Source organism: Sapajus apella, unplaced genomic scaffold, assembly GCF_009761245.1.
Source record: "Sapajus apella isolate SASKATOON/1434 unplaced genomic scaffold, GSC_monkey_1.0 scaffold35, whole genome shotgun sequence".
NCBI classification, from domain to species: domain Eukaryota; kingdom Metazoa; phylum Chordata; class Mammalia; order Primates; family Cebidae; genus Sapajus; species Sapajus apella.
The window spans coordinates 7,841,279-7,863,311 of NW_022436975.1; the positions used below are offsets into that span (position 1 = coordinate 7,841,279).

The window sequence follows — 22,033 nt, forward strand, 5'->3', positions numbered from 1 at the left end:
GCAGAGGCTGCAGTGAGCCAAGATCCCGCCACCGCACTCCAGCCTGGGCTACAGAGCAAGACTCTGTAAAAAAAAAAAAAAAAAAAAAAAATGCGTGATTTAAGCCACTTGAATTTTGTTTTCATCTCTAAAACGGGTATATTTAATCTAACATGCTTGTTTTATTACAGTTAAATCCTGTGGAAGTGAATTTTATGTGGTAGACTTTTAATATAATTTAATATAGTCAGATTTAACTTTCAAGAAATTTCATTTTTCTCATGTAATTTTGTCGAGTAATTTGAAAACACAAAAAGAAGTTAAACATGTTAAGTTTAATGTTAAAAGTATTGTTGCCTTTTTAGTCCGGCATGCATGTAATCATACAATCATTCAGAAAATGTTTTTTGTGCTCCTGTATATCAAATATACTGGTAGGCACTGGAGTACAAGACAGTCTGTCTTTACATGTATTGAGTTTACTTGCAGCAAAGAAGATGAATATTAAGACAGCTGGTTACATGATTACTTGGTTGGTTATAGTTATAAGTGTTATGAGAGAGAAGTACAGGATGCTGTGAAAACAAGTAACCTTTCTCCAAGTGTCACAGAGGTTTCTTTGAGGAAGTAGCTTTTGGAAAGAGGTCTGAGGGAAATAGATTGGGGTAAGTTTCAGTGGGAAGAAGCATTCTCTGCAGGCTGAACTCAGTAAAGGCCTTGAGGGATGGAGAAAGCCTGTGAAACTGAGCAAAATGGCTAGGAGGGAAGGCACGGTGGTGCACACCTGTAATCCCAGCATTTGGGGAGGCTAAGGAGGGAGGATTGCTTGAGCCCAGAAGTTGGAGACTAGCCTGGGCAACATAGCAACACCTCATCTGTACTGTAATTTTTTGAAATAATTAGCCAGTTGTGGTGGCACATGCTTGTAGTCCCAGCTACTCCAGAGGCTTAGGCTGGAAGATCTCTGGAGCTCAGGAGATCCAGGCTGCAGTTAGCCATAGTTGTGCCTGGATGACAGATCAAGACCCTGTCTCAAAAAAGAAAAGAAAAGAAATGACTAGGAAAGAAAGAAGATAAAGGTGGGCAGGGCAGGACTTTGTTGACTGTAGGAAAACATTAAGCTGGGGAATGTCATGATCAGATTTGCATACTTAAAATACTACTCTGAGCTGGGTGCCATGGCTCACGCATGTAATCCCAACGCTTTGGAAGCCGAGGTGGCGGATCACGAGGTCCAGAGATGGAGACCATCCTGGCCAACCTGGTCAAACCCCATCTCTACTAAAATAAAAAAAATTAGCCAGGCATAGTGGTGCGTGCCTGTAGTCCCAGATGTTAAGGAGGCTGAGGAAGGGAAATCACTTGAACCGGGAGGCAGAATTTGTTGCACTGAGTTGAGATCACGCCACTGCACTCCAGCCTGGTGACAGAGCAAGACTCTGTCTCAAAAAATAATAATAATAAAATACTACTCTGACAGCAGTGTGGAGGATCATTTGGAGGAAGAGAATCACTTAAGACCATTGTTTAAGCAAGAGATTACAGTGGCTTGGATTAGGATAGATGGTGGCAGAAATGGAGAAAGGGGGAAAGATAGGAGAAAACTTGTTGGGGGTGGGGACTGAATTGGAAGTGGGGGAATGAAGGAAAGATTAAAGGATGGTAAGGAGAACATTAGGTCAAGGGTATCTCCCGGGGTTTCTAGCTTAAATTGCTGCCTCCTTTCACTCAGGTAGGAATCACTGGAGAATCATGGGTTTTATTTTGGGTCAGCAGAGAAGAGATCATGAGTTTGATTTTTGTACATTTTGATTTGGGGGTACCTGTGAGATAACCAAGGGTAGATGATATAAGCAGTTCAATATATTGATTTAGAGCGCTGGAGAAGTCTAGGGTAGTTTTTAAAACCTGAGCTATTTAGCCTTAGGCAGTAATTGAACTCATTTACCGGGTAGGATCCATCTTTGAAGAATTCCAACATTTTTTAAAGACAAGAAGAGGTGGATTAACTAGGAAACAGAAGGCAAGCCCAAGTACACTGTCACCGGGTGTTTCAGTGAAGGTGTAATCAACACTGGAAAGCTGCTAAAATGTCAAGCAAAATGAGGGCTAAAAAGTATCCACTAGCAGAGTGGGACATCCGGATTCTGAGCGGTAACCTTTGTCGCGGTAGCGACGAGAAAAGAGAATTAAATATGGGTGATGTTGAGAAAGGCAAGAGGATTTTTGTTGAGAAGTGTGTCCAGGGCCACACCTTGGAAAAGGCAGGCAAGCACAAGACTGGGCCTCATCTCCGTGGTCTGTGGGTGGAAGACAGGTCGGGCGGCTGGATTCTTTTACACTGAGGCCAGTAAGAACAGAGGCATCACCTGGGGCGAGGATACACTGATGGAGTATTTGGAGAATCCCAAGAAGTACATCCTGGAACAAAAATTATTTTTGTCGGCATTAAGAAGAAGGGAGAAAGGGCAGACCTGATAGCTTATCTCAAAAAAAGCTACTCATGAGTAATAATTGGCCACTGCCTTATTTATTACAAAACAAATGTCTCATGAATTTTTTATGTGCACCGTACTTTATTAGATCTCAGACACCAGAATTTACATCATGAATGACTGACAGAATATTTTGTTGGGCAGTCCTGATTTAAAACTGAGACTGGCTTGTGGTTAAATGAATACGTTCAGTTTTTGAATTTTAATAGTAATTTCAATTTAGTAAATGCTATCACTGTTTACCCCTTCTAAAGATATGATTAGACTTCGTTAGTAATATTAAACTTTTCACAGATGGTGAGTGCCATCTTAAAACTTACTGGAGATTGGTTTTATATTTAGATTTATGTAACTGGTTATGTGAATATATTTAAATATGGGGGAAATTCCTTCAGAGTCTCAGAACCAAGCAAGATTCACCAGTGTTTCTTGTTCGTTTGCCTCTTAAAGGCAAAGGTTGAAGATAAATGGGTAGCAATTGCTACTTTATATTTTTGGCCTTAACTATGCCAGTCCTAATTAGAATTCGCTGTATTTAAAATGGTTCCTTTTACTTATTGAAAGGCATTTTAGTGTGGTTTATGTGTAATATCAAAAATTATTTAACACAACACATTTTATAGATGATCTATAAGGTCACATGCTTTTAAAATAGTAACCAATTAAACTTCACTCTTGAATTCTTTACAGTCTAAGTCAAAGTAAGTTATAATTTAGGATTGTCTTTAAACAGCCATTCAGAAACAAAACTGTAGAACTGCTGTGTATTTGTGATTGGGAATGGTGCTTTTGCCAACTTAAAAGAAGAATTAAAGCAGAGGAGATAAACACAAATTTAAAAATTACGTGTGATCATAAAACTTAAGATAATTGAAAACCACAGATGATGGGGAAAAAAAAAAAGTATCCACTAGCATTGACAAAATCCCTTGGATTGATTGATGACTTTTTTTTTTTTTTTTTTTTTAGAGGCGGATTTTCACTCATTTTACCCAGGCTGGAGTGCAGGGGCGCGATCTCGGCTCACCGCAACCTCCGCCTCCTGGGTTCAGGCAATTCTCCTGCCTCAGCCTCCTGAGTAGGTGGGATTACAGGCACGCACCACCATGCCCAGCTAATTTTTTGTATTTTTGGTAGAGACGGGGTTTCACCATGTTGACCAGGATGGTCTCGATCTCTTGACCTCGTGATCCACCGGCCTCGGCCTCCCAAAGTGCTGGGATTACAGGCTTGAGCCACCGCGCCCGGCCAATTGATGACTTATTAAGTGCCACCACTAATTGTTTTACATTTTGTATTGACAGAGACTCTCTTTAACCAAACTTTACACAGGTTCCTCCAAGCTCTCCTTTTGATTAGGCCTTGTCATTTGGGACTTGTGTTCAGCCTGTCTGGCTCAATTTTAACAAGAATCCTTCTAAGTCCATTAGTTTTGTTTGTTTGTTGTTTTTTTTGGAGGGTGGGGGGGTTTTTGAGATTGGGTGTCACTTTGTCACCCAGGCTGGAGTGCAGTGGTGTAGTCATGGCTCACTGCAGCCTCAACTTCCCTGGCTGAAGCAATCCCCTTACCTTAGCCTCCTGAATAGCTGGGACCACAGGTATGCATCACCACATCTGCTTGATTTTTTTTTTATTTTTTGTGGAGATAACGATCTTGCCTTGTTGCCCAGGCTGGTCTGGAACTCGTGGGTACAAGCAGTTTTTCCCACCTCAGCCTCCCAAAGTGCTAGAATTACAGGCGTGAGCCACTGCACCCAGCCTACACCTTAGTTTTAACAAGAATCCGTTTAGCAAGATCTTCCCACCCTTAGTATCTGATCACTCTGGCCTGCCCTCAGCAAGAGTCCTGTTGGTATAGCAATAATCCCCCCAACCTGGATATCTCTTCTTAGTAATTTTCCATCTGCTGACCGTGCCCCCTGCATTCTGCCCATTGGCTATCTGCAGCTGTCTTTGCTGTATTGGAAGTTGAACAGAATTCCCTTCTCCTGTTGCCATTATTTTTTTTTCTTTTTTGAGACAGAGTCTCACTCTGTCGCCCAGGCTGGAATGCAGTGGCATGATCTTGGCTCACTGCAACCTCTGCCTCCTGGGTTCAAGCAATTCTCGTGCCTCAGCCTCTTAAGTAGCTGGCATCACAAGAGTGCACCACCATACCCGGCTAATTTCTGTATTTTCAGTAGAGTTGGTGTTTTACCTTGTTGGCCAGGCTGGTCTCAAACTCCTGACCTCAAGTGATCCACCTGCTTTGGCCTCCCAAAATGCTGGGATTACATGTGTGAGCCACCATGTCCGGCTACCATTATGTTGATTCCTATCATGATTCTCCTAAATAAAGCCTTTCTTTACCATTTTAACAAGTGTCAGAATAATTTTTCTTTTAAAAAAAAATTTTTTCGTTTAAGCCTTTCAGCAGCCCCCTGAGGTATGTCTTGTTATCTTCACTTTACTCAAGTTAAAAATTGAGTCTTGGCTGAGTGTGATGGCTCACGCCTGTAATCCAAGCACTTCAGGAGGCTGAGAAGGGCAAATCACTTGAGCCCAGGAGTTGAAGACCAGTCTGGGCAACATGGCAAAACACCATCTCTACTAAAAATAGAGAAAATTATCCAGGCATGTGGGGCACCCCTGTAGTCCCAGCTATTCTGGAAGCTGAGGTAGGAGGATCACCTGAGTTTGGGAGGTCGAGGCTGCAGTGAGCCATGATCATACCACTGTACCCAATCTGGGTGACAGAATGAGACCCTATCTCAAAGAGTGTCTGTAGTGGCCTAAGAAAAATCACATAGCCAGTAAATGGCAGCCTTGGAATTCATGTATGACATGAGAGCCTTTCTATTAGCTACCAGTTGGCGTAAAACATGAGTTTATTGAATCTCCCTCATCAAGGTATTTAAGTAGTCTAAAGTCACTAGAACCACTGGTGTCCTGTTAACATACTTTAGCATTAATAGAGATTCATGGAGATAGAGGACGATTCTGGAAACTTAAGAGCCCACCTCTGATCATACTCATGTGACAGTGCCTGGTGGTGATCTCCAGTCTTTCACATATGATGCAACAAAATTATTTGTTGTGTTTTCCCCCCAACAGATTCCCAAGCCAGAATTTAAAAGAGTGGTGACCTTATAGACAGCATATCTGTCTGGTTTTACAAAAATCACCTGTGTGGCCTCGGGCAAGTCATATAGTTCTGTGATCCCCTTTGAACACTTTCAGAAAGGACTTCCTTTCCCTTTTACTACTTGAAAATGAAGCTGATTCAGTTTCTTTGCAAAAGAGGAATTGCTACTTGTACTTCAGAGATTTCCAAGAACCTTTTACTAACTTTTATTTCAGCTGCCCAAGTGTGAGGTGCTGTAGTAGAAAGATGACTTAGGCATTGTAGTGATGATTGCTGTATTCAGCGATATGAGGATGAGCATTCAGGTGGCTGCTTAGTCAGTCAGGACTCTAAGGAGAGCGGTATCTTGTTGGGAATACTACAATCAGGTTAGGTCTCCTGCTCTACAATTCAAGTCAGCAGTTAAGGTTTATTTAGTCCTTCCGTGTGCCAGGTCCAGAAATTACGAGAGATCCTGTCTCTATTTTTTAGGTCATCAGTTCATCCAGAGTCATTATGCTCTGTGGATTAAGTTACACTGATCAAACTCAAAGACTACTTTATAGAGGATACTTAGCAAGTATAATGGAAATTCTTCAAATGCCAAGCATTAGAAATACTTCATTCCTGTTGATGAGTGCTCTTGGAGAAACTTGAAAGGTTTTTTTTGTTTGTTTGTTTGTTTGTTTTTTGAGACGAAGTTTCGCTCTTGTTACCCAGGCTGGAGTGCAATGGCACGATCTCGGCTCACCGCAACCTCCGCCTCCTGGGTTCAGGCAATTCTCCTGCCTCAGCCTCCTGAGTAGCTGGGATTACAGGCACACGCCACCATGCCCAACTGAATTTTTGTATTTTTAGTAGAGACAGGGTTTCACCATGTTGACCAGGATGGTCTCGATCTCTTGACCTCGTGATCCACCCGCCTCAGCCTCCCAGAAAGTTTTAAGAAACAGTTTTCATAAAAATTTAAGAGCTGGTATTCTTTTGTTGCTGATCTTTCCGCCATCAGTAGCTTTGGAACATACTAGTAATAACCTTGGACATCTGACTTACCTCTCACCCATGAAGAAAGGTCTTTCTGCCACTTTCTCAGGACCAGGCCTGTTAAGTTGGGCCTATCCTCCAGAAGGCTTACAGGCTAGCACTGTGGTGGGACCAAGAAGCTCACTAGAAGAAAGTACTGGGCTCTTTGTAGAAGATGCAGGCCAAAGAAGGAAAGTCACCTTGCAGTCAGTGGCAGCCAAGGCTACATGCTGAATTCATGGCTCACAGTATGATTGGGTACCGATGCTACTTTTTGGAAGTGCCCTCTTTCTAAAAAAGAAGAGAGAGAAAATATAAGTTATGAAATATAAAAAGTTGAGAAGATTTCTCAGCTTGTACCTCCAGAAAATAATACACAATTGGATTTGAATCAAAATGACTTTTAAAACACTTGTTTGATTGCCATCTTTCAATTTCATTGAATTTAATCTTTTTGAACTGAAAAGTGTGTTTACATTACAAATAATTTCATATGTATTCTTTTCTTTTCTCTTTTTTATTGAGACAGAGTCTTGCTCTGTTGCCCAGGCTGGAGTGCAGTGGTAACCTCTGCCTCCCAGGTTCAAGCAGTTCTCATGCCTCAGCCTTCCAAGTAGGGACTACAGGCGCACACCACCACACCCAGCTAATTTTTGTATTTTTAATAGAGAGAGGGTTTCACCATGTGTGCCAGACTGGTCTCAAATTTCTAGCCTCAAGTGATTCACCCATCTCAGCCCCCTAAAGTGCTAGGATTATAGGCATGAGCCACTATACCTGGCATGGTCTTTATTTATTTATTTATTTATTTTTGAGACAGAGACTCGCTCTGCTCCCCAGGCTGGAGTGTAGTGGCTTACTATAGCCTCAGCCTCCTGGGCTCAAGTGATTCTCCCAGCTCAGCCTCCCATGTAGCTAGAACCATAGATGTGCACTACTACCCCTGGCTAATTTTTTTTTATTTTTTGTAGAGCTGGGGTCTGTTATTTTGCTCCGTCTGGTTTCAAACTCCTGGCCTCAAGCAGTCCTTCCTCTTCCACCTCCCAAACTGCTGGGATTATAAGTGTGAGCCACCGTGCCTGGCCCACACAAATTCTTCAAACTTAGAAATTAGAAGCTACATTCTAAGTTCAAAATTAGCTACCATGCCTGGCTAATTTTTGTAGAGATGGTCTCACTGGACTCAAGCGATCTGCCCACCTCGGCCTCCCAAAGTGTTGAGATTACAGGTGTGAGCCACTGTGCCTGGCCAGAATCCCTTACTCTTATAGAGGCCACATTCTAAGTTTCATATGCTTACATTCTGTAGGATGACCTTGCACAACCTGGGTCCATCTGATGTTTCGTCATGAATAGTCAGGTCATGCCTTAGCAGGAATGCCACAAATGATGCTGTGCCTAGCTCTGTTGTGGCCTCAGGAGGCACTTTTTGTAGATGGTATACCACCATGGGTGATGTTGCCAGGTTTTCTACTATAAAGTCACAGTGGTTTCTTTTGTATTCGGTATTTTGTGGGAGCATATTCCGGTGTTAAATTAGCATCCTATTTTCCAGTAAACCTACAAGCCTTGGCCTTCATTGATAACTTCTACCTGAATCAGCTACCTCTGTGAAAATGCCAAGTAGTGGTTCTTGTCTCCTTCGCTCCTACTGCATTTATTAGGTAGCATTCTGTAAGAACGCTTTCCCTTCTTTTTCTCCCCATATTCATTTGTTTATGTTAACATGGAATCTAGATTGTTAGTTTACTCACAGGTTATATTCCATTGTTAACATTAATTTGGTGCTCATATTGTCTCTGATTTGGCCAGTGGGAAACTCTTTGAAGTGGCTCCGATGTCCTTTTGGTATTTCTAGTGTTCTTTGAGTGCTTCCTAACCTTCTGGCATGAGATGACCCAGGTTTATCTTTTACAGTCCATGCTCCAACCTGGAATTGTCATTTCTCCAACGCAGCTTGGTTTCTTTAGTGGAAAATAGTATTTAGAAACCAAAACCTGGGTGCTCATTGTGCTTGTTGCTCCTGTGTCCTCTTAGTAAAGAGAGTTAAGCAGTGTCTATATGTGTGTTTTATAAACGGACATGAACGTGTCTATGTGTGTATACATACACACACACATATGTAACACTTTTAAAATTTTTATGTCTGCTGTGTATATAAACTTAAATGCCATGGGTTGATAACAATACTTCTAATTTGGCCCAATACCTGAGAGTTCTTTCTGGCCTTCCTATCAAATGATGTCTTGAGCCCACCTTGTTTTTAAATAACCTTCTTCATTTCTATTAAAAATAAAAATAGAAAACAATTTTTAATTTAAAAAAATTAAAAGCAAAATCTCACTTTTTTTTAAGTGTTCTATTAGGTTTATTTTGGTAATGCTCAGACCATGTCTACTATTCACAATGGATACTTTGTCTTTAGCAAATGGATTAGGGTGTGCATGTTGATTTGTATGTATATAAGCTAAATCTTTCCACTGTTATTTTATTTTATAGTCACAACAAAATTTACAGAACAGCTCATTGTTTATGTTTCATACGGAATCTCAGATTATTCCCCCAATGTCCAGGAGAAATGACTTTTTTTTTTTTTTTTTTTTTTTTTGAGATAAAGTTTTGCTCTTGTTGCCCAGGCTGGAGTGCAGTGGCATGATCTCAGCTCCCTGCAACCTCTGCCTCCTGGGTTTAATCAATTCTCCTGCCTCAGCCTCTCATGTAGCTGGGCTTACAGGCACCTGCCACCATGCCTGGCTAATTTTTATGTTCTTAGTAGAGACAGGGTTTCATCATGTTGGCCGAGCTGTTCTCATCCTCTTGATCTCAGCCTCCCAAAGTGCTGGGATTACAGGTGTGAGCCACTGTGCCCGGCCTTAATTTTAATAACTAGTAGTTATAGTAATAAATGCTATAATACATGCTAATGTGTTAGGCATTATGCTAAATATTTTACATATACTGTCAGTTGTTACAACAGCTCTGTGAGAACTGTATTAATTGCCTCTACATTATATTATAGGTGAGGAAAGTGTATTAACAAATTGCTTTTCTGTTTCGTAAGCTTTTTAATCTATGATGGCTTGAGATTTCTTTCCCTCTAAACGTATGGCTTAATTCATTTCAATATGAACTGTTTAATCTGCTTCACAGGGATCGAAAATTGTACAATTTGGGATTAAAAGGCTATTACATCAGAGACAGTGGCAACAATTCAGGTAATCTAGTATACAGTTATATAACACTTTTTTGCTGAAATTAGTCATAATATTGTGTTAATTTATGTATGTTAAAATATTGTATGATTTTTTAGCATAAAATAAAAATGCCAATTCTGTAATCGTAGACAATTTTTATTTTTTTAATAACATGGTTCTGGAATGTCTGTGAAAGCAGATCTTTTCTTTTTCTATAGCTCCTGTGGTGACTTAATGTACCCTCTTTTGCCCTGTGTAGTGTTCCTTCCCGAGTAGCCCCCGTTAGATAAGAGCAACCTGGAATGTGAAGCTTTGAAAAGTAGAGAATATGTGGTTTCAGGCTGGGCATGGTGACGCATTCCTGTAATCCCAGAACTTTGGGAGGCCAAGGCAAGCAGATCACTTGAGGTCAGGAGTACAAGACCACCCTGGCTAACATGGTGAAATCCTGTCTCTACTAAAAATACAAAAATTATCCAGGTGTGGTAGTTGGCACCTGTAATCCCAGCTACTCAGGAGACTGAGGCAAGAGAATCCCTTGAACCCAGGAGGCAGAGTTTTCAGTGAGCCAAGATTGCACCACTGCACTCCAGCCTGGGCAACAGAATGAGACACCATCTCCAATTTAGAATATGTGGTTTCATCATCGGAAGTGTATTATGTAGGTAAATGCTACAGGATAAAAATTCCAGGTTAACATCTATAGTCTTTTGCCTGAAGTAAAGAGACTGTCATGTTGGTTAACTTTCCCAAATAACAAATATAATTTATAGTGTACATTGAGCCTCACTTTGGTCTCTCCAACTTCCCTACTGCATTTGTCCTTCCACATAGACCTTTTGTGTTTCTAGACATGGAGAAAATCATAGCATGGAGTTAGAAGCCAAAGTCAGCCCAAGTACAGTGTCATAGTTACCTTTGGAAATCCTTTAACTCTCACAGGATGGAACAAATTACTGTTTCTTTGGTTGATCACTGGATAGAATGTTTGGTTTGTGTTTCAGTGCAGTGCTATACAAATAAAGCTTCTATAAACACCACGTTCCCTGAGCATAAGAAAATATGCATACTGTGAAAACGTAAAACTTAGCTTACTAATTTTCCCCGTGCTTAGCTTACTAATTTTCCCCGTGTTGCTGTCTCCTGAGGTTTCATTTATTGAATGGAATAGTGAGTGCATTCCCCTTCATTATTTAGAAAGATGTCTTTCTCCCTCTTTTGGTAGAATTTGTACATGTGAGATTTCTCTCTTATCAGCTTCCTTTTGGCTATGTGAGATTTACTGTTCTGTTGCCTGAGATCATCAAGCTGGAGTGTACTCCAGTGCTAATTGAGTGTGCTAATATGTAAAATGATTTTTGTTATCTCACATTTTAAATAGTTAATAGAGCACTTGAATGAGATATGTTCAATTAGTGGCATAATTACTATTAGATAACCAAATTAGGATAAAATAAAACTTACTTTGTTGTAATAAATGGTTTTTCTATAAGAATTAGACTCAGAAGGCCAGGCGCGGTGGCTCAAGCCTGTAATCCCAGCACTTTGGGAGGCCGAGGCGGGTGGATCACAAGGTCAAGAGATCAAGACCATCCTGGTCAACATGGTGAAACCCCGTCTCTACTAAAAATACAAAAAATTAGCTGGGCATTGTGGTGCATGCCTGTAATCCCAGCTACTCAGGAGGCTGAGGCAGGAGAATTGCCTCAACCCAGGAGGCGGAGGTTGCGGTGAGCCGAGACCGCACCATTGCACTCCAGCCTGGGTAACATGAGTGAAACTCTGTCTCAAAAAAAAAAAAAAAAAGAATTAGACTCAGAGAGCTTGAAAAAAAAATCCTCCAGTTCAGTGGATTTCAACCCTTTCTCTTTTTTGGAGAGAGCGAGTGTCTGGCTCTGTTGCCCAGGTGCCAATTACGTAAGCATTTTTCTCACCTCAGCCTCCCAACTAGTGGGGACGACAGGCACCACCACCCCAGGGTAACTTATTTATTTATTTATTTTTGTAGAGACGGGCCCTCACTATGTTTCTCAGGCTTGTTTCAAACTCCTGGCCTCAAGCAGCCTCCCAAAATGCTGGAATTAGAGTCATAAGCCACGGTGCCCAGCCTCCTCACCCCTCATGTTAATACCTCCTAAAGTAACTTTACAAATCATGATTTTTAAATCCACTGATTTTGTTCAGTAATTTTGCAGATAAAGAATGTGAACATATGGCCGGGCATCGTGGCTCGTGCCTGTAATCCCAGCACTTTGAGAGGCCAAGTGGGCAGATTGCCTGAGGTTGGGAGTTCAAGACCAGCCTAACCAACGTGGAGAAACCCCGTCTCTAATAAAAATACAAAATTAGCCAGACGTGGTGGCACATGCCTATATAATCCCAGCTATTTGGGAGGCTGAGACAGGAGAATCACTTGAACCTGGGAGGCAGAGATTGCGGTGAGCCAAGATCACGCCATTGCACTACAGCCTGGGCAACAAAAGCAAAACTCCTTCTGGAAAAAAAAAGGAATATGAATATATAAGTATTTTTTCCACAGAGCAGCATTACATGGCCCTATTCTCCCTCCTTTCCACCCACAGTCTTTTGCATAATGCCCAACACAGAGCAGATGCTCAATAAGAGTAAGTTAAACGGGCAGCTGGATGAGTAGTGGCAGGCAGAGCCCAACGAGAAATTGTCTCTTGATTCTTCATTGGTTTTTTTTGTTGCTAGTCCATATTACCATCATTTGGTTTTGTTTTTAGATTTGTTTTTGGGTTTTGTTTGTTTGTTTCCTTTTTTGAGATGGGGTTTCACTCTCTCACCCAGACTGCTTTGCAGTGGCACAGTCTTGGCTCACTGCAGCTTCTACCTCTCAGGTTCAAGCAGTTCTCCTGCCTCAGCCCCCCAAGTAGCTGGGATTACAGGCACCCACCACCATGCCTAGCTAATTTTTGTATATTTGGTAGAGACGGGGTTTCACCATGTTAGACAGGCTGGTCTCAAACTCCTGACCTCACGTGATCTGCCTGCCTTAGCCTCCCGAAGTGCTGGGATTACAGACGTGAGCCACCATGCCTAGCATACCATCAGTTGTGGGGGGTTTTCTTTTTTTTTCCTTTAAAAATGGTAACATTTGTAGGCCAGGCAATGTGGAGTGCAACTGTAATCCTAGCTGCTTGTGAGGCTGAGGCGAGAGGACTGAATGAGCCCAGGAGTTAAAAGCTTTTCAGTGCATTATGATCACACCTGTAAATAATCATTATATTCCAACCTGGGCAGTATTGTGAGACTCCATCTCTAAAAAATTTTTTAAATGTAACATTTGCATACCTTTATTTTGGGTATGTCCTGTAATCAGTCACTCTGCATCTTAGGTTCTTTAAAATGAGAATAAGAAAACCTGCCTCTTAAGTTTTCCTAAAAACTAAGCTAATAAATGCTGTCTATAGGAGACCAGGCAACAGAAGAGGAGGAGGAAGGTGGTTATTCCTGTGGTACTGCAGAATCACATGACAGCAAGGGTATAGACCTAGATGAAAATGAGCTTGATTCTGAGGCCGAACTCATGAGAAGTATGGGATTGCCACTTCAGTTTGGTAGGATATCTGCACATAAGAATTTTGAGGTAAATATTAACTTTTATTCTATCTCTTAGTTTGTTTTTTTTTAATAAAATATTGCAAAGAATTACTTTTATCAGATTAAATGCATTCACAATCAGTGCTTTCTGCCTCTTTTTAAGTGTATATATTTATTTATAAATTAACTAGAACTGCAAGTTATAATATGTCCCATGTGTGACTGTTTCTCCTCTTGGAAACTTAGATAGTAAATCACTTTTCTGTGGCGCTAAAAACCCACAGACTTTGAGAGTATTTTGTTTAATTTACTGTCAAAATAGATGTGGATTCTACTTTCTTTTATAGTTTGTGAAGTGCATTTTATATTCAAGTTATTTATCTGATGTAGGTATCTATGAATACTAGAAATAAAGTTAAAATAAAAAAGAAAAAGAAAAAACATCAAAAGAAATACTTAGATGAAATTATGCAAGAATCTTGGAGAAAAGAATATGAAGAGGATGACATTTTGGCTTCAGATGATCCATCTTCAGTTGAACAGTGTGAGAACACCAGAAGATGTAAACTTCAAAGCAAAAAAGACACTGAGGTGGAAAATTGTCCTGTTGAAAACACACTATCTCCAAAGCTAGAAATTACAGAGAAATGGGAAAAGTATTGGAATGAATATGGAGGAGGATTGTTGTGGCAAGGTTGGCAAGAAAAACATCCAGATCAAGCACTGTCTTCTGAACCTTGGAACTTTCCTGATACAAAGGAAGAATGGGAGCAACATTATAGTCAACTTTATTGGTATTATTTGGAACAGTTTCAGTATTGGGAAGCTCAGGGTTGGACTTTTGATGCCGTGCAAAGCTGTGATACAGATTCTTATACATCTAAAACAGAAGCTGACAACAAGAAAGATGAAAATTGCATGAAAGTTGACATAGTAGTATCTTTTCCATCGACACCTATTACAGTTGATAATGACAGCTCTGGTACAAATGATAAGGATCATAGTGAAATACTTAATGGAATTAGTAACATAAAACTGAATTCAGAGGAAGTAGAACAGAGCCAGCTAGATTCCTTTATAAGTCATGATGGTCATCAACGGCTAAGTGAAGTTAGTTGCAGAAGAGAGTGCCCTGCATCCAGCCAAAGTGAACCATGTAACGGAGGAACCAATGAGGAAAGCAACTTATCAGGAAATAGAAGCACAGACCCAGCAGCTCAGGGTAAGATTAACCAAGATTTATTCTGCCATGTAATGGTTAGCAAAATGAATTTATTTAGCAAAATAACTACCACTAATCCTTTATTGTCGAGTTAAATAATATCAACTACATTTCATATCATAATGAAATGATTTAATCCATCCTATTTTTATATCACAAGTTATATGTTACCCTTTTAATAAGAATATTTGCATACAGTTCTCTAAAATATTATTCCTTCCTCTTGTACTTTGGTGGCTAATGAAGGAAAACTTGGAATCTCTTGAGAAATCTAATTTAGAGTGAGCATGGAACTTTCAATTTTCCAGAGCAAATGAGTTTATAAGAGGCATGTTAGAAAGCAATCAAGGGCCGGGCGCGGTGGCTCACGCCTATAAATCCAGCCCTTTGGGAGGCCGAGGTGGGCAGATCACCTGAGGTCGGGAGTTTAAGACCAGCCGACCAACATGGAGAAACCCCATCTCTACTGAAAATACAAAAAGAAATTAGCCGGGCATGGTGGTACATGCCTGTAATCCCAGCTACTCGGGAGGCTGAGTCAGGAGAATCGCTTGAACCCAGGAGTCAGAGGTTGTGGCGAGCTGAGATCTAGCCATTCCACTCCAGCCTGGGCAACAAGAGGGAAAGTCTGTCTCAAAAAAAAAGAAAGAAAGAAAGAAAAGAGAGAGAGAGAGAAAGCTATCAAGAACATATATTTGACATTAGGCAAACATGAGTCATATGGAATTCACTTAGGACAAATGAAGTCTTGCTGTGAAAAAAGATCTCAACGGGGCACAATATTAATTTATAACTGGAGTGGTTAATTTCAGGATTCTCATCAGTAAAATATCCAGAATGAGGAACTTTGTTGATTCCTGAATGACTGAAAAATGAAAAAAAAACCTCATTGTGCAAACTGGTGTCACTCAGGACTAGAGAATGCCAATGAGAAGTGTTTGGAAAGAAGTTAATCAGAGTAGGGTGGGATGAGAATGCTTATGTTTGTCTGCTTTGCATTGCTGTAAGGAATACCTGAGACAGAGGAATGTATAAAGAAAAGAGGTTTATTTTGGCTCATAGCTTTGCAGGCTGTACAGGAAGCATAGCCTCAGCATCAGCTCCTGGTGAGGGTCTCTGGAACCTTCCAGTCATGGTAGAAAGCAGAAGGGGAGCAGGGATGCCACATGACTAGAGAGAGAGCAAGGCGGGGGGGCGGGGAGGAGTGTCCCAGGCTTTTGTTAGCAATCAGATAGATATTGCAGTAATTTATTACCATGGGGAGGCACCAAGCCATTCATGAGGGATCTGCCCCATGACCCAAACACTTCCCACCAGACTCCACTTCCAACATTAGGGATCACATTTAAACATGAGTTTTAGAGGGGACAAACATCCAAACCATATCATTGCTCTTGCTAGGGAATAGGGTTCTGTCAATCGACCCAATTAATGATACCAGGAAAATGGGAGAGAAGGAAATTTCTGTGACATCTGAATATCCTCAAATTTTGGCATCCTGATGTTACATACTGGAGACGTCTTTTTTCTCAGCCTTACTCCTTTGTGAAACAAGTGGTTTTGACCTTTTACTTAACAATCGGATTTGCTTCGCTTCTCTCAGATTGCTAATAATACTTCATCTAGCTGAGAGTTTCTAAAGAGCTCTGTCAACTTGCTTTTTTCTCTATATGATTCTTAGAGTGGAGCTCACCTCAGTACAGTATTCTCATTCCTTCGTGTTTTGGTGTTACTTTTATCCTTCTTTATCTTCCTTTTTGAGATTGAGTCTCTGTTACCCAGACTGGAGTGCAGTGGCACTATCTTAGCTCACTGCAACCTCTACCTCCCAGGCTCAAGCAATTCTCCTGCCCCGGCCTCCTGAGTAGCTGGGACTACGGCATGTGCCACCACATCCAGTTAATTTTTTTTTTTTTTTTTTTTTTTTTTTGTATTTTTAGTAGAGATGGGGGTCTCACCATGTTGGCCAGGCTGGTCTCAAATTCCTGACCTCAAGTGATCCTCCCACCTCAGCCTCCCAAAGTTCTGTGATTGCAGGCATTGAGCAACCACGCCCAGCCATCTTTTTTTATCTGAAGTTTTTTTTATTTATTTGAGACGGAGTTTTGCTCTGTTTCCACACTGGAGTGTAGTGGGACAATCTTGGCTCACTGCAACCTCCACCTCCTGGGTTCAAGCAATTCTCCTGCCTCAGGCTCCCAGGTAGCTGGGACTACAGGCGTGAGCTACCACACCTGGCTAATGTTTTTATTTTTAGTAGAGACGGTTTTGCCATGTTGGTCAGGCTGGTCTCAAACTTCTGACCTCAGGTGACCCGCCCACCTCAACTTCCCAAAATGTGCTGATTACAAGCATGAGCCATTGTGCCTGGCCTATCTGAAGATTTTATATTAACATTCTGATACTCTTCTATACTCTCCTGATACCTTTCTGTACATATTTTTGACCATAAAGTTTATAATATACATAAGTGGGCATTGTACTGGCCTCTGACTTACTGTCTTATTTACCCTCTTTGGTTTTCCTCCCTCGTCTGTCTGCTTTTTTTCTTTGCCAAACAGTAATTCTCACAGTCTCTGCCTTCCATTGCCTGTTCCCTTATTTATGATTATAGATTGGCCATTTCTATAATTTAACTCCAGTTTGTCTGCCATCAGGATGAATTTGAGGCTTTTAGATTTTGATTTGTTTTAGATCGTCCCTTGAGTTCGAAATTTAAGATATTTGTTACGCTTCTATGTAAGTATGTTTTCTACTCTTGTGGTTGGTGCTCTTCTGAGAGAGTATCCTCACACAGTCAAAGCTTCCTGTCTACCCTGCAAATACCTCTTTCCTCCTGGTCTCACCTATCTGCTTTCTTCCAGTCTGACAAAATAAAGAACAAAGATTTGTGCCTTAATTTTAACCACCATAAGTTAAAGAACTCTTTTTAAAGGTAGTATTTAGTATTGTCTTTGTTACTCTCATTATTAATGTTACTTTCATACTACATTAAAGGCAAATGAAGAGTAATTCTTTTTCATCAGTGTGATTATGCCGTCTTTAGAGTCAGTTAAATTAAAATTCCAAAAGAATGACTGCTGATAGCTGTCACAAAGGCAGCTTTGTGGGTTAGTTTGTGTAGATGTGGGCAGCTGTGAAGAAGTTTTAGTTTGGGAATTTTTTTTTTAAGTAGTTAGAGCATGGAAATTTTTAAACCTGTTAAAAACTTTGGACAAATTAAATTTAATAGAGTTTAATTGAGCAAAGTATGATTGTCAAATCAGGCAGCCCCAAGAGCCAGAATAGATTCAGAGCAACTCCAGGGCTGCCACATCATCATTATAACATTTATGGACAGAAAAAGGAAAATGACATACAGAAGCGGAAGTGAGGTACAGAAACAGCTGGACTGGTTACATACAGCTCAGCTTTTGCCTTACTTGAACATTGTTTGTACAGTGGCTGCCTGTGATTAACCAAAACTGTGCTTGGTACACAATAGGTTACAGTCTTTTTATACAACCAATTAAGTTACAGTTCACTATGTATGGAGAAACCTTTAAGCTGAGCTTAAAGTATATACAGAGACAGCTTTAATCTAAATTTAACCTTATAGTTAGGATTTTTTAAATGCACAGACTCTGCATGTAGACACACAAACAGGTAGACGTGACCCGGCATTTTGATGCACGTGTACAGTTCATTGCAGAAAAGGCACTGAAATATTTTGATTGGCTTTACAAATAGCAGAAAAGTTGTAAAACCAAGGGAAAAACCTACTGCAGTATTTCTGCCTATTTAGATTCACAGAAGTCTTCGGGAACAAACACAAGCAAAGTCAGACTTCACGCCAGTGGTGCTGATGGAGATGAAAGTGAGGAAGATCCACCTGAGCATAAGCCAAGCAAACTCAAGAGGAGGTAAGTTGCATGAGACCCCCCTCACCAGTGTGTGTTAGAGTAAGCATTTGTGTCCGTAAGCAAGTGGTTATTAAATGATTGTTATGTTCACAACACTGGTAATCTTGTAAGAAGAGGCGGGGTCTACTGGTAAGATTCTGAACCTTTGGACCTGGACCTATGGTCAAAGCTAAACTCTGCCACTCACAAACCCTAAGTACATTTACCTCTTTTTTTTTTTTTTTTTTTTAAGACACAGTCTCACTTTATCTTTCGGGCTGGAATACATGGCATGATCATAGCTCACTGTAAACTTGAACTCCTCAGCTCAATCCATCCTTCTACCTCAGCCTCCTGAGTAGCTGGTACTACAGGCATGTGCCACCACTCCTGGCTAATTGTTTCAAATCTTTTGTAGAGACAGGATCTCACTATATTGCCCAGGCTGATCTCAAACTCCTGGCCTCAAGTGATCCTCCTATCTTGACCTTCCAAAGCACTGGGATTATAGGTGTGAGCCACCACACCCAGCCTAAGTACATTTCTTAATTTCTCATCTATAAGATTGGGTTGATGCCTTTTTTATGACCCTTGGGTAGACAGAAGCTAGCATATAATGTATTTGACATTTAGTAGCTATCAGTAGATTCTAACTTATTTTTATTTTTTTTTTTTGAGACAGAGTCTTGCTCTGTCGCCCAGGCTGGAGTATAGTGGCGTGATCTCAGCTCACTGTAACATCTGCCTCCTGGGTTCAAGCGATTCTTTTGCCTCAGCCTCCCTCCAGTAGCTGGGATTACAGGCATGTGCCACCACCCTGGCTAATTTTTGTATTTTTAGTAGAGACGGGGTTTCACCAGGTTGGTCAGGCAGGTCTCAAACTCCTGACCTCGTGATCTGCCCGCCTCAGCCTCCCAAAGTGGTGCAATTACAGGCGTGAGCCACTGCGCCTGGCCATAACTTTTAACTAATAATTATATTCATATTCTCTCTCTCTCTCTCTCACCAGTTCTAATTTTTTTCAAAAATGTGGGTATATCGTCTCCCAGGCTTGAATTGCTGAAATAGACCAAGCTCATGCTCTCATTGAATAGATAGGAACACAGGCAAACAGGGACGAGTACCTTGCTTAGAGTTTTTCACAATAATGACAGCTTTAAAGCCGGAGCCCAAGCCAGCTCTACTTGAAGCAGCGCAATTAATGTTTACCACTGTGAAAGCTGTAAGACTCAAAACAGAATCACTTGTGTCAGATGATGGTAAAATGTAGCCAGGGAAGGCCATGAAAGGAGGGCTCTCGTGCACGATTTGCCTGATAACAGGAACTGTCACAGAAATGTTTCCAAGCCAAAGCATCACACAAGGACAGATAGCTGCTCATACAGGAACATGTGCCTGACACAGCCTCACAGACCCAATCCAAAACTGCAGAGGCCTAACCATAACTCTCAGATTCCAGTTCCACCCAACAACCACTGGCTCTCTTAATCAAAACTCATCAGCTGTTTGTTGTAAGATGCTGCTAGCGCCAGTAGACTAACTTTCTAAACAACTTGCGTGACCTCTTTCCTCAATGAAACTCTAACCTTTTCCATTCTTCTTTGGACATTTCATGAGACCACCTCATTCTGCACTTATGTCCGAAGTTGCAATCCTGTTTTTGTGTTTTATAACCAAATAAAAGTTCTTTTTTGGGTATTCATCTTTACATTTTTTTCTTGGAGGTTTATACCGCTTCTACACATCATTAAACATGTAGAGAATAATGTAAGGCAGGATGTAGTCAGATGTTAACGCTGTAGGTAGCAAGGAAAGGACGGATCATTACTGAACTTGGAAGTTAGCTGGACACTTCATTTCTCTGACAGGATATGAGGTGCTCGACATAAGACTTTTGTGCTCTATATAGCTTCTAGAAAAACTAGTATGCCTCTACTGTGCTCCCTCTATATAGTAGACGTTGCTTGTTAGCTCCCTAGTTCCTGCTAGTTACTGAAGGCAAAGATAATGTGTTTTCAATGAGCATAATCTACTTTGAAGGACAAACTTTGTAAGAATTACTTCTCACCATTTTCCTTTACTTGGGATTATGGCTGGGGGTAGTCACTAGTTATTAAAAGATCTCTGATAGATGGATTCTCCTGGGTTACTTAATATCACTCATATCACAATCTTATTTTTAATAATTTTTTTCTTTAAAAATTTTTTTGATAGGATTGATATGTATCAAACGTTTCCTTGTTTTTAAGGGAAACCTTTGGAAAAATTACTTTGGGAGATTTATTTAAGGCTACAGCTTTTACTGGTGTTTTCTAAAGGAAAATGGAGACATGATATTCGTACCATACTCAGGAATAGAAATTATTACTTGACATGGATTAAGACTGGAGTACTTATTACTGTGTTCCAAACACTCCTGGGTACTTATCTCATTTGGAAAATTCTAATTAAAGTACTCTTTCTCCTGGTTTCCTGGATTTGTGAACTATGGTTGATTATAGTGATGGGAAGTTTGCCTGGGTCAATTATATTGCTTTTTTAATATTTATCAGAACTGGTGGGCTCTGGTGGTAATGGCTTGTCACTGTTTACCTTTTCTTTATTCATTTAGCCATGAACTGGACATCGATGAAAACCCAGCTTCAGACTTTGATGACAGTGGTTCCCTTCTAGGATTCAAGCATGGCTCAGGACAAAAGTAAGTATTCATTAAAACTATTGTCTTCCAGAAGTCCTAACCACTTCAGCTATCTTAGAGCACTCTGGTATTCAGATAACTAATAAACGACAATGTGTATAACATTTGAGATGTAATGATTAGGGCACTTCTTGTTAGAATTGTGGTAGAGATATCCCTGTACATTTGATGTGTTCATAAGCTTTAACTCAGTGTTTCATAGTAATCCAGTGTTGTTACTCCATTTCATAGATAAAGCAACTGCAGCTCAAAGAGGCTTTGACTTGGTCAAGATCACATCATTTACTGGAGAGGGAATTTAGGCCCAGCTCTTGTGACTTCTAAGCATGGTTCTCTTCTCACCTAGAGTCTCACATGTGTACATCTGAAAACCATAGTAAGCATGCCATAAAAAGTTGAAATCTGCTCTTTTTAAGAAAGAGTAAAATTCAAACAAACCAAATAACAAGTAAAAAGTAAAACATCTGGTGGCTCACGCCTGTAATCCCAGCACTTTGGGAGGCCGAGGCAGGTGGATCACGAGGTCAAGAGATCGAGACCATCCTGGTCAACACGGTGAAACCCCGTCTCTACTAAAACTACAAAAAATTAGCTGGGCATGGTGGCGCGTGCCTGTAATCCCAGCGACTCAGGAGGCTGAGGCAGGAGAATTACCTGAACCCGGGAGGCGGAGGTTGTGGTGAGCCGAGATTGCGCCATTGCACTCCAGCCTGGGTAACAGAGCGAAACTTCCATCTCAAAAAAAAAAAAAAAAAAATGTAAAACATCTTCCAGTCATTCTCAGATGTAGTTAGTATTTAAAGAGTTTGGCACTTTGGGAGGCTGGGGCATGAAGACTGCTTGAGCCCAGGATTCAAGACCAGTCTTGGCAACA

The 22,033-nt window shown here is 40.7% G+C and overlaps 1 protein-coding gene across 4 annotated transcripts in view; it reads left to right on the forward strand.

Moving 5' to 3' along the window:
• The window catches only part of TGS1 (trimethylguanosine synthase 1), a 56,196-nt gene that overhangs the window by 1,159 nt on the left and 33,004 nt on the right, over positions 1–22,033 (forward strand). For 3 of the 4 annotated variants that reach the window (XM_032296104.1, XM_032296103.1, XM_032296105.1), the window contains exons 2-6: positions 9,751–9,815; positions 13,229–13,404; positions 13,749–14,580; positions 18,365–18,482; positions 21,073–21,159. In XM_032296104.1, the coding sequence (XP_032151995.1) occupies positions 9,751–9,815; positions 13,229–13,404; positions 13,749–14,580; positions 18,365–18,482; positions 21,073–21,159 (1,278 nt within the window). The remainder of the gene's footprint in view (positions 1–9,750; positions 9,816–13,228; positions 13,405–13,748; positions 14,581–18,364; positions 18,483–21,072; positions 21,160–22,033) is intronic. The other variant, XM_032296106.1, reaches the window with a different exon arrangement.